Raw genomic sequence first — 13,605 nt, forward strand, 5'->3', positions numbered from 1 at the left:
CCATCCTTAAATTTAGTAAATAAACAAAAGGATCAGAACATGCACTTTTTATTTGATGTATGTTTCAATATTTCACTGTCATTTTCCATACAGTTGAGGATAAAAGGAGTGGCAGAGGTAAGGAGGGAAAGATGCTATCTTTTAACTTACATTGCAATGAAAATTGCTGAAATTCCTGCCTATTATACTGAGACCCATGATCAGAGATTACTTTCCCAGGTATAACAAGTGGGAGTTTTCCTATCTAATTTTGGCCATCAAAAATGAAGCATCTCATTAAAGATAAATGTTTAGACTTTGTCTGTAGTCTGTAGAGATAAAATGAAGATCAATTGCTCCAGAGAACAATTAATTCTGCTATCTTAGATATCTGTCCTAGGATGATATGAAAAAGATGAATCCTCTCAAAGTACCTCATTTTCTCCACTTACTGTAGAAGAAACCTATGTAACTAGCTGAAATCAGAAACTCACTTTGGATAGTTAAAATTAAATTATATGAATCCCATGACTGTGTCTAATGTAAATAGGATTTAACAAGCAATTCTTTATTAGTAGAATCTTTTAGAAGATCTGAACTGGAAATGAGAATTATTGTCTAGGGCAGTTGTTCTCATATTTTCAAGCATCCACATATCTGTATTTGATGTGATCAGGGGCAACAATTATTCCCAGGACACTATTGATTAAACTTACGAAACAACTTTCTCCACATTTTTTCTTTTCCCCCTCAAGGTTAATATCTCTATTACTTCAGTTTGATTAGTTTGATTTAAAAAAAATCAAAATACAAAAATAAAGTTGGTAACTTTTACTGTAGGTACCTTCTGCTTTGGAAGATGATCTAACAGTTATAGTCTGCTCTCCTTTTGTGACTGAACTGAAATAAAAGTAATGCCCAGTGATATATACTGTAGAACCAAACTCAGCTCCTTAGATTTTTGTCAAAGGCGAAGTGTGTATGCTTGTAATCATTATGTTTTTTTCAACTTTGCATGACTTCTATAATCATGCATTCCAGATTCGGGGAAAAAAAAAAGATGTTCTTCCTTTAGGAAAGTAGGTTACTTGCCAAGCCCACTTTCACAAAGGCATTAAATCATTAATTTTTGTTTCAGTTTGTATGGACATCATATAATGACTTAAAATTTTACACATGTGGACAGAGTTCCAATCACCTTCTATAACTGAGCATAGGTCTGCTCTTCAACTTGTAAGATGTAAATTAGGGTCTTCAGATTTGATTTTGTAATTACAAGAGGACTGTGACATTCCCTGCTTGAAAGCATTCATGGGAAACTGAGTTTTGTATTGTCAGTCTTAAAGGATTTAGAACTTACTATCATATGAGTGTTCTGTATGCAGCTATTTGTACTAAGTTTTCAAATTCTTACTTTGAGCCATTCATGCTCTTCTTTTTATGTCATCATGTCATTTTACATTCCCGGTAGTGGCTTTAGCATCAGACACTTTGGTCCATTCCCAACATCATCATAATGTAGTCAAATTCCTTTGATATTCTGTGGTATTTCTTAATTTTTATTCTTTAAGTGTTAATCTCAAAGTTCTAGTAATCAGTCTCTCTGAGTGTTTTCTCCCAGTCATAATCACCATCTGGTCTCTTATCATGAACTCAATTAACATGATTGCTAACTGCAATTGCAAGATTAACTTTTCAACCTTAAATCAGTCACAAACTCTTTTGGTTTTTCACCTTCTGTTTGTTTAAAACTTCTGTATGAACTATTTCACTTTGATGAGTATTACCATCATTCTCAAGCTAGCCTCATTTGCCTCAGTTAAGTGAAAACTATTACAATTTATTTTTTATTTTTTTCAGAACCAGCTCTTACCATAATCTTTTTTCTGCCAGTCGTCTTTTTGGCTGACGCACTCTGCTTGCATGTAGGAAGGGAATACTGGATTAATATATTCCCATACCTCAGGAATGTGCTTAATTGCTATATATTTTTTTCCAACTGCAGACCGCTACTGGGAATCTCTGAGGTCACTGTTTGCATTTTTCTCAATGGCTCTTGCTGAGAGACATACTGAAATACAGCCTCCCCATGGCCTTACAGCCACTTCTCTGACAGCTGAGTAGGATTTTTCAATACAAGAAGCAGCAACTCCTAGCTGGCCACCTTCACAATTACATTCATAAGAAACATACTGCTTTCTCTCCTTTGAATAGAGGAGCGTTATGCTGCCAGCAGGTTTTATAAATCAGGCAGAAGATCGAAGAACATTGCCAAATTTGTTACCTGAAAACCAAATATAAAATTGAACATACTGGTTTTGTCTACTAGCTATACTAAAAATATATGAGTTCTCTTTCTTTTAGAGCCTTGAAATACCTGTTCTGTTGTCCCTTTCTTTTTTTAATTGGTCTTGGTCTCTCAACCTCTCTCCTTGGCTATCCAGCAACTAATTAATGCAATTAACCACTGCATCACTATGCCAGTTGCTCATATTGTCCCGTTGATTTCCCCAAAAGATACCTGAGGCTGCACAGGGAAAAAATAAAATGCAAAGACCATAGTGATGATGAGTCAGAAAAAAATGTGCCAGAAAAAGCCAGGACAGGACATTTATCTCTACCTGATTAAATCTACATGAAATATCTAACTCCTTTCTGGAAGTGGTAGAACAAGCTAGTATAGAGGAAACAAAGGCCTGAAAACTTTACACTTGTTAGGATAGTCTTAAAACCTTAGTGAGGGATTTATCATTCTTTTTGCTACAGCTTCTACTATGAACCCACAACCCCTTGAGCATGGTATGTGCACCCATGAGCACTGTTAGTTAGTTTTCAAAAGTTTCTCAGAAGGGCATGAATCATAAAGTCTCCAAAAGGATGTACCAGAGCATAGAAAAATAAAGTAGCTTCTTGGATGTATTTTATCCAGTAGCATAGATAGGATGTGTCTCTACTGGGGATGAATAGCAATAAAAAACAAACAACCAATCAGCCAACAGAATGAACTGAAAACTACCACAATAGTGTAGTCACACCTTGTTTTGTGCTAATGTACCTGAGAGATGAATTGTTACTTCCTTGGTGCTTTCAGGTGCATTGAGGCATGAACCTTAATGGCTCTGAGCAGCTTAACCTGGAATCTCCACCCACAGCTGCAAACCTAAGAGCTCTTTTTAAGCCTAGCTCTATATTCTTTGTTCCTTCTTTGAGCTTCCTTGGAATAGTGTTGCTCTTCAGGTCTGTTTGAAGACTGCTTTCTTGTCTTGTTTTTTGGCTAATGCTGTAGATTTGCCTGCGATGTGCCTGATGTGATCTTAATGCTGAGCTGTGGACTGATTTTTCTAGTTTGATTTTACATCTGCCTGGACACTGTTTAATGAGATAGGTTCCTATTGGAATGAATCACCTCTGGACCTTTCCTGCTTTAACACTGTAGGACTAGACTTCGGCTGGTAAGTCCTACCTTCATTTTACTGTGGGATCTCCTTAGTGCTCCATCCTATTGTGTTCATGTTTGCTCTTCAGCATGCGTAGAGGTCCCTGTAAGACTTTTAAGCCTCGTGGAAGATATCTTCCTAAAAACAAATCTGTGGCATGCAGCCAGGGAGCTGTAAGAGCACGGAGGAAGAGATCATGTCTCCTAATGAGAGCAGTTAGGCTCTCCTATGTCTCATTAGCGTATAGTGTCTGTCTTCTGCAAAATCTGTGGCTGCTGAACACACGAAAAAACCCTACAGCTTTTTGATGTGCTGAAGTGAAGAGCTGAAGCAGCTGGATGTAATTTCTTAATGCCCTAGGAGCAAATGGCAGCTGTTTTTCCAAGTGCCAAAAAGCGTGACTACAGAGGCACTACCAACAGACAAGACATGAAGACGGTGTGTCCTCTTTCTGCCAAATATGTTACTCTGTTTGCAAGTACAGTTGGAACTGTGTAGCTTCAAATCTAGAGGTGGTGCAGAGCCTTGTAAAAGCGAAAGATAACCCCCCATGTGATTGCAAGCTAACCAGTGCACAGGAGAGCATCTCCCAGCCAATTTAGGCACAAGATGTACATCAAAATAGAACAAGAGACTTCTAAAACAGGAGGTGGAAAAAGTGCATACCATTCAAAATCCATTAAGAGGAGCTTCAGTCAACCTCAAACGGTCATTTCTAATGCAATTAAGGGAAGGTAAGAGTGCTGAGCTTTATTGCCTCTTCAAGTACAGTCTTATTAGTAAGAATAATGTGCTGTACATTTAAATGCTTCCATATATGTTTACAGATTTAATTTTTATTGGTGCTTTTCAAAGGTATTTGGAAAATACTTGGATTATTCTCCATCTGTACTATTGTTACTCAGTCAGAAGTGTTGCCACAGCTTCTAAATGATGGAAGTTTTCCTTTATCCCTTGGAATAAAATATAGCAGTAACTAAGAGGATGCTAAAGGCAAGTATTCAGATAATAATCTAATGTTCTATGTGTCTTAAAGGAAAATATTACTTTGCTTTAACACATCCATATATTACTGTAAACACTTTCTAGGTGTGAAAAAGATATCTTATATGAACAGCCTCTCTCATCTGAACCAAGCTGTGTGTCTGTGAGAGCTGAGTGAGATTCTGGTACAGGTATTGCTTCATTTTATTAAAACTGACAATGTTTCTGCTACCTTGCTTTGAGAAAAGCAATGGTCAATCTACTTGTTTGGAAGTTAGCCCTTTCTAACCCTGCTTCTATGCTGCTAGGGCGGGCGTGCTTTAAGGAAAGACAATGTACTTTATAACAGTTCCAAGCATATTTGCCAAAAGAGAATACTTCATAACGTACAGTAGTGACATTGGATTTTATTTATGTAGCATATCTCTTTGTTAATATAGTATATAATAACAAATATAGTGTATTTGTTAATATGTATATTAACATATATACAAGCATACTAAAAAATATGTCATGTGGTTAGTTGGATTTGTACAGATATATGTGAAATTAGCCCTTGTTATATTAGGATGTGCTGAGCTCCTTCATGTTCCAGGTCACACAAATCTTGTGTTGAATTGTTTTTTTTTTAATTATTTTTATTTGTTTATTTATTTATTTATTTTTGGCACAAGTTCATGATTTTAGTCAGGAGTCTGAGGTCTCCATGGGACTGGGACTTTCCCTAGGCTGAACAGAGCCAAGTTACCCAGTCTTTCCTCATATAGGAGCTACTTCAGGCCCTTTATCATCTTTGCCCTCTGCTGTGCTCATTCTAGGAAGATTCCTGTTTTTTCAACTGGGGAGCCCAGAACTAGACACAGTATTCTAAATGTGGCCTCACCAGAGCACAGTGGAAGAGGAGAATCACCTCCCTCAACCTGCCGATTGCACTCTTTTTAATGCACCCCAGAATACCAATGGCCTTTTTTAGCCACAAGAGCGTACTGCTGGCTCATGGTCATCTTGCTGTCCACCAGGATACCCAAGTCCTTCTCTGCAGAGGTCCTCTCCAGCAAGTCATTCCCTAAGCTGTACTAAGTTATGGATGAGAACTGAGCAGATTCCTTGACATTGAGCTTTTGAGCTGCATTTCTCCTATTGATAATTCTTATCAGGAGAAAGCCTTTAAATCATTAGCCAACTAATAGGAGATAAGCAAGTACAGAGTTGTTTTTATACTGAACTGTTGCACATGCACTTGAAAACTCAGTGGATATCTCCTTCTTAAGAGATCTGCTTATATACGTGGTGGATTGCCATTTTGTTTGCTGCATGAAGAGGTTATCTTGGAAAGTAAATGCTTCTCTAAATTCTTGATGAATTTTAATGAGTATTTAATACCGATTAGATGTCAAGAAATAAGATTCAGACTTCTGTAGAACTTACTTGAATATAGAAAGCAGAGGTAGAGAGATCTTGCTAGAGAGCTGTCATGCTGACTTTTATTACTTGTCCTTCATAAATAGTCCACAAACTTATACAGAACTGTCTAGTTCTTCACTGGAATGGCCTGCCTAGGGAGGTGGTGAAGTCTTCATCCTTGGCAGTTCAAGAGGTGCCTGGATGAGGAGCTACAAGATATGGTTTAGTAGCTTGTGGTAGCAGTAGTGATGGGAGGACAGTTGGACTAGATGATCTTCTAGGTCCTTTTCAACCTTGTGACTGTATAACTGTGATTTCTTCCCAGGGAGCATTGGATGCATGTGATGAACCGTAATACATTTTGTGAAGTGTATGTGTAAGAAAGATTTTGATGGCTGTTGTATGACAGAAGCATTTGTTGCTGCTACGAAAACATATTGCTATGTTTCATGTTACTTTAGTGTGGTATATTTTTATGTGGTACAACAAGGTTGTGTACTTGGAATTAGTGTTTGGCAAAACTGGAGTGATGCCTGATGGCAAGGAATACAGTTTCTGGGGAAAATCTCTTTGAAGACAGAGTCTCACAGATAACAGTTAAATAATCTAATATAAATAATCTAGTATAATGGCCGGGGCTTCTATAAATGTGCTTGTCAAGATGCTACAAACTTCATCTATGCTATCCTGGCCGTAGTGCTTCTACACTGACTCTTAAAATCTGAAAGATCAGAAAGATTTGTATGCTTTTCCCCTTGTTTTAATGATAATGAAATAAAAGCTATTACTTCTGCTCATCAGTCTTTGCCTCTCATACTCATACTACACCGTTGCCATGATGTTGCTATTAAACTTGCCTTCTCCTTCATGCCAGCTACATGTTGAAAGAAGTACTGCCCCAGAACCTGTATTAGATTTGTGCTGATGCACACAGCACTATTTGAACTACTCAAATTAGTTATAGAAATTGAAGTTATGATTGCTCTCCAGTGGTGCTTTATCAAATCTGTCTCAAGGACACATTCAGAAACTAGTGGTGGTGACAGCATGGCCTTCCTTTCAAGGCTGGAAATATGTTATATTAAGCAGTGACTCTGCCCCATATCCTGTCATGGTTAGGGTTACTCAACATGCAGGAGGGACCAGAGCAGAGAGCTAGCAGGTTCCCTAGTCTGCCAACACAAATGAGAAACCTGCTGGCATCCTTGATATCTTTGCCCTGACTCTTGTCTTGTCTGCTTGAATTCCCTTTAATACAGCTTCTACTGGTGTCACTAACAGCTTGCTTGAGAGGAAAATTGTACTGTAATAAGGTTGGAGCTGTACAGATAGCTTTCAGTTTTGGTTACCGTCAAAACTTTGAAAAGTCTTTGTGCATCATCTGGTTTTGAATGGTGTTTAGTTTAATCTTTGCATACTTACACAAAGTCCTTGTGTGTCAAGGATTTCATGAGGAAGAAAAGGTTGGGGAAAAGAAAGGTAAGGGAAATACTCTTTCAGTATGTTGAGCCATGGCCTTCAATGTAAAATCTGCTATTTTTTATGAGTATTGGAGGAGGCAATCTTCAGATTAGCTCATAAATGTCATCTGAAAACTAAACTCAATCATTTATATTTGTGGAAAGCTAATGTTGAAGGAACTTGTCTTTAAACCAGAGTATAGTTAGAAAACTTTTTTTTTTCTTTTTACACCTGAATACCTCCATTTATAGGATGGATTTAGATGGGAAGCCTGGCATGCTGCCCCAACAGTACAAATCATTGATACTTTTTACTTTTTGGTTCTTCTGTGCACCGCTTTAACATCACATCTACAAGATATTCACAACCAGATCTACTACAGTCAGTGAAATGCATAGTTAGATTGCAAGTGGGGGGGTAGGCGGGGGGAGAGGAAAGGACGGACATTATTTTTATGGAGGAATCAAGGCATAGGAAGTTAGTCTGATTTATGTGTAATCACGCATGCTGCCAAATCTTGGTATGAACTAGGGAAAAATCTTTTGTTTTAACTTTAGTCCTTAAATTCAAATTTTTAATTAACTTTTTGTCTGTAACTCTCAATATGTTGTAGTTCACTATGTTTTGATAGCATTCAGGGAGCAAAAATAAGGCTAATTAAACACTCATAAATTCCTACAGATTATCAAGTAAAGAATGCATTGCCTTTTGGGAAGAAAAGGGGAAAAATTGAATTCTCTTGTTGACGAAAAACAAACAACAAAAAAAACCCACAAAACCAATGCTGTTTAGATTATTCATTAATTAAAACTAGTATTTTTCATCTCTTCAGTTTTGAAAAGGTTACCTGCATTTAAAATAATAAAACAATATAAGAATGAAAATACAAAATCAAAAACATTTCAAAATTGATTAAAGAGAGCCTGGTTCAATATAGAGCTTCAACTTATCTGTACTCTAAAATTTAAACACTGCTTCAGTATTGAACACTGTTTCATTCTGCATAATATGGTAAATGAGCACCAAGTTAGTCAACCAAAAACTGAATCAAGTGGAAGGTTATGCAGAAACCAGTCTTTGCGCTATTCAGTTTGATTTTTTTAAATTTTTTTCCAATCATTTCTGTCTTGATGCTGATTTAAATATGCTTTGGACAGAATTTAGCTAATTTCATTCTGAAATTCTAAATTCTCCAGTGAAAATTCTGATATGTTCAGGTTGTTCTCCCTTGAGGAACAGAGGAAGATTCAGAGGGATTTCATAAGGATTGACTCTTGGCTCAGATTGGTTAAACAGTGCAGAAACTCCAAGGTTAAATTACACTGACTTTCTTCTTTGTTCACTACAATAACTTCTCTAGACTTCCTCATCTGTGCCTACAGAAAATTAAGCTGAATATCAAGAGATACAAGAGTGAAAGGAAATGGTCTGGAAATGAGTTTAGGACATCCCTAGGGGAAGACTAGATAGGACCCAGCCAGATAAAGTTTTTTACATTCATGCCCTGGCTTCCTATTTGATAGGAAGACACGTTTTGTACTCTTTATTCCTTTACAATATAAATTTCTTGGTCCTGATTTTCCTGAAATTAAATGGCACTTTGCTTTGTATTAGCTGGCAGGTTGCTAAATGCTGTTGCTATCTCAGATTGAAAAATCAACTGCTGATCCTGTGCTGAGGTGCAGCCAACTGGAGCCCCTGGCAGGAAATTGCAGCAAGATTGTAGTTTATAGGAAAAGAATATAGACCTAGACCTTTAATGAGAGGTACTAGAATTGAGTGAATTCTAGGGTAGCCTGAAGGTTTATGATGAGCAATTAGTAACCAAAATTAATTTTTCTTTTGGGTTAGGGTCTTGGGATGAGCTCACACTGCCTCAAGATGAAACACACAGTCTGTTCCTTCTCAGCTTTGAAGAAGTGGTCTGATAACTTTATTGTAGTGTATGTTTTCCCAATTATATTTAAAGGTAATTACATGTATTTAATATAAACAAGTCAAGAACTTGCACCTTTTGAAAGGCTGACATTTCCTGTTTTGTTCTGTTTGTTTTTTCACCCCATTCTACTGTTATTCATGTACATGCTTTAAAAACAGGCGATAAACAAATCAACTCTGAAGTCAGGGTGTATTGCATTAAAATGTTTTAAGTACAGTCTCAGTATTCCCACTTAGCTTTAACTTTCATCTGTCAACACTTCAGGTTCCTGGCTGTGACTTCATACCTTCAGCTGGCTTGCTTTTACTGTCCTGAGTAGGTAAGCTCTTAAGATATGTTACAGGGCTCCCTGTACAGGTATCATTATGTGGATATCTGTGAACAGAGCCACAGCCCCCTGGGCTCATCAGGTCCAGCTGTCAAGTGGCGGTGGCACAGTGCTCATGCTGGCTGGGTTTGCCACCCCTTTACACAGGATCCTAGTGCTGTATAAATGGGGTCATGCCGCTACCAGAGCACAGCTGGTGTCACAGTGAGGACAGAAGTTCAGGACAGAAGTTCAGTAAACTAATTTCACAAAATCACAGAAGCATGGGATTTGGAAGAGACCTCTGGAGACCATACAGTCCAGCCCGCTGCTAAAACAGGTTCCCTGCTGCAGGTCGCACAGGAAAGTGTGTAAAACATCTCCACAGAAGAAGACTTCACCACCTCTTTGCCCTCTTCACTACTGGCCTATGCTAGTGTTCTGTCACCCTCACAGTAAAGTTCTTCCTCAAGTTTGTATGGAACTTCCCACGTTGCAGTTTGTACCCATAGCCCCTTGTTCCACTGCTGAATACACTGAAAAAAAAGCCTGGCCCCATTTCTGAGCAGTGTTTTCAAAGTAGGTATTTTTGTGTTTAAGTATTAAATAATTGTGTGGCTAGAGGTGTTTGTCTATACCAAAAATCACTCGAGTTAAAAGGAAAAACAAGGGCCTCCTATAAGTCAGACTAAATATTATTTTAAATAGTCAACCACAAAATGAGTTAATCAAAATCTTTTTAGTTGACAACAACGAAACTTTATTCCTTATTTGATCACCTTTATCTATCGTAGCTCTTAAAGTAATAAAACAAAGTGTTTTCAAAATTCCTGCTATCTTGCTGAAGGTGGTATGGAGTGGAAATTTTTCTATTGACACAGGCATTATTCTTCAAGATTATTCTGACAATTTTATTGCTTGTTAAATGTGGGAAGTATAGAAGAAAGAGGAGCACTCAGTGCATGCACGTGTGTGTGCATGTAGAAGTTGATGTGTGTCCAGAATTAGCTTTTTATGAGTCTCCAGAAATTTCAGCTCTTATTTTGAACAAAGGTTTAGAAAGGTTCATATTTCTTCTGAATTGTTCGTCTAAATCATTCACCTCACCTTTTTTAATTAACAAGAATAGGGCTCTACAGTGTCTAAATCAGGAGACTGAGTCTTATTTCTGCCAATTACTTACATATGATTTGGCGATGCTGTGTATTCTAATTTTTATCTTGCTGCAATACTGCCTTGGTTCCCTAGAAGCATGCTAGCTAGTGCTGGAAAGGGAAAAGTGCCTGGTGTCAAGTAAGTGCAGGATCAGGCAGTACCAGGCTTCTCTGAATAACAAAGCATAAGCATTTTTTTAATGCTTGTTTGTTGTGCTTTTATTTTTTTCCCCTTGTATTAGAAAGAACTTTGAATGAAAATAGAAGTAATTCACAGTGCAAATGGTGAACATCAGGAAACTTTTTGGTGTGTTCCCTTCATTTAGAGTTTGAGAATTGCAGTCAAACAGAACTACTTGACAAAGGTCATGCATACCCTGCTCAATTCTACATACTGATTGTGTTTAAACCTTGCTGGTTTAGCAGTTCTGGAATGGACTGTCATGGCTCAGAAGAAAACACTCCCCTGTCCCATAAGCTCTGTGCTCAGCTGTCAGGTGCAAAGAAAGGCTCAATGCAAGTGGTGTAACTCAGCGGTGTTGGTACCCAACAAAGCAACTACTGCTCCAGCCACAGATCATCCTGTTAGATGAGCCAACATCTCTGAGAGCGATGTGTGACTCATTTCTTCTGAAATGGATCCGCTTGGCTTGTTGTGTAAAAATCAAAGCATTGCTAGCTTAACTTCTGAGCTGAGTGGGCAGTTTAGGGAGGAATTCTTTCCCTCCCCAAATCATCCACATAAAGCTCGTTCTTTTCCTCTTTTTTGCTTTTCTCAAAACTTCTGCTGCCACCCACGGCCTCCCTCAAGGCAGGCCTTGCATAGATACTTGTCCAGACAACACAGGATGAGCTCCAGCTATGACTGCAGCATGTGTGCTGACAACTCTGCTGGCATGTCTCTTCACCTTGGGGACATCCCTGATGCCTGCATGTTGCAGCTTGTTGCAGGGGCTTGATGTGCTATGAGCTTGAATTGGGGTGGCTGTGGGAATTCCTCCCTGGTGTCTTGGAAATGGTGGAGGTGAAACCTTCCTCTTCAATGGTGGGTGATATTGCCCAGATGCACTGCTTGGGGCCAGTCGTAATGGAACACTGACCACCGGGGAAAAACGTTTAGTTTACTGTGTAGAGGTGTTTCTACTGCGTGAGGCTTTGAGGAGCATGTAGTGTGTGGTGCTACCTGTTCTTCAAAAGTTTTGATGTCATTTGTGTCCTAGGTTATGGTCATAAATACTCTTATTTGAACCTGAGGAATTCCCCATTTTCAGCCTTGTTGTTCCAGATAGGGTGGAAGAGTGTTTTAGGATTAAGGAATATGCCATGTTCTATTTTTTGCATCTACAATATATATAGTTTTAATGTGAATTACTGAGCAGTCCCAGTGTGCTCATACTCACTCATTAGTGCCATAAAAATCTTGGGATTTATTTAGCAAGCCTGATATGTAGAATATTTTACCTTTATTTTAAATGGTATTGTGCCAAGGCCCTTTGGAAATCATCTGTCTAAAACTTAGTAGCTATTGGCTTTAGAACTGTGTTTAAAATAACTTTGTCAAAGCATATTTGAGTTTTTATTGCTACATTAAGCCACTTTTTACTGTGTCATAAAATGCACAGGCAGTATTTACACTTCCAAATATTTTAAATGTGTAGCCTGGCCCTTTTGGAAAGATGAGATATTGGCATCGCTCACTTCAGTGGGGTCTTAGCAAGAAGGCTGCACTGTCATCCTTTCATTACTGCACAGATGCGTATGCTGGACATCCTAGTTAATGTATCTTATATGAGGAGAACAACCTGATAGGCCAATCTGGAATGCTCATCCAGGCCTGGGACTCCCAACACATGAAAGATGTGGAGCTGCTGGAATGGGTCCAAAAGAGGGCCGTGTAGGTGATCAGAGGGCTGGAGCTCCTTTTTATATGAAGACAGGCTGAGAGAGCTGGGCTTGTTTAACTTAGAGAAGACTCTGGGTAGACCTCGTTTTGGCCCTGATGTAATTGAGGGGAGCATATAAACAGGGAAGAGACTGATTTTTTTTTGCATGGTCTGATAATGATAGGACAAGCAGGAATGTCTTGTCTAAAAGTGGGGAAATTTAGATTAGATATTAGGCAGAAATTATTTACTCAGAGGGCAGTGAGGCTCTGGCACAGGTTGCCTGGAGAAGTTGTGGATGCTCCATCCCTAGAGGCAATCAAGGGCAGGCTGGATGGGGGTGGGGGCAGCCCTGCCCACAGCAGTGGGTTGGAACTGAATGAGCTTTAAGGTCATTTCCAATCCAAGCCATTCTACAATTCTGTGATGATTCTATGATTTTCAACCATTGCTTTTTCATTAGACGTTACAACGTGAATAATTTCAGGAATGTTCCCTAGCAGTGCATAGAAACCCTCTGCAAGTAAAGGAAAATGTGATTGTTTTGCTCCAGTGCCTTTGAATTGCTTTGGCAAAAATACAACTTCATATTTAAAAAATATTTATTCCATATTGCCTTATTAACATACCTTAACACTGTTCTTGAGGGAGCCATTCTAGCACTGATGGGTAGCAGTCAAATTTTGGTGCTAGTGAAATCTTTTGCATCAGCTGAGGCTGCTGACAAGTGTACTATTTCTGCAACAGGCACTTGACCTTTAAAAACTAGCCTTGGATCACTTAGCCACTTCACATTCATCCTGAAATTGCTGTGACACTTTAATTGGGGAGAACCTGATATTCAGATTTAATTGTCAAGTCTATTTAGAAGTGGGTTACACAGTACTTATTGTCTATGGTGAAGTACTGGACTACTCAAACTTCTATTTTGATGCTCATTTTATCCAGCATGTTTAAAGAAAAAGATAATTGTGAATGTATTGAAGCTTCGACCAGAATTCTCATCTGTGTTAGCTTTTGCAGCTGAGTTTGTTCAGTAAGTTTTAACTTCACATGA

At 38.4% G+C, this 13,605-nt stretch overlaps 1 protein-coding gene across 14 annotated transcripts in view; it reads left to right on the forward strand.

The window, feature by feature from the left end:
• The first annotated feature begins 3,094 nt into the window (after positions 1-3,094).
• LOC116217322 (uncharacterized) overlaps positions 3,095-13,605 on the forward strand; it is a 672,500-nt gene continuing 661,989 nt past the window's right edge. For 13 of the 14 annotated variants that reach the window (XR_014887146.1, XR_014887144.1, XR_014887145.1 and 10 more), the window contains exon 1: positions 3,095-4,150. Coding sequence is in view for 7 of the 14 variants with exons in the window: in XM_085238984.1 (XP_085095110.1) it covers positions 4,026-4,150 (125 nt within the window). In the remaining 7 variants the exon portion in view is untranslated. The remainder of the gene's footprint in view (positions 4,151-13,605) is intronic. The other variant, XR_014887171.1, reaches the window with a different exon arrangement.

Source organism: Meleagris gallopavo, chromosome 1 (genome assembly GCF_905368555.1).
Source record: "Meleagris gallopavo chromosome 1, MGAL_WU_HG_1.1, whole genome shotgun sequence".
Classification (NCBI taxonomy): domain Eukaryota; kingdom Metazoa; phylum Chordata; class Aves; order Galliformes; family Phasianidae; genus Meleagris; species Meleagris gallopavo.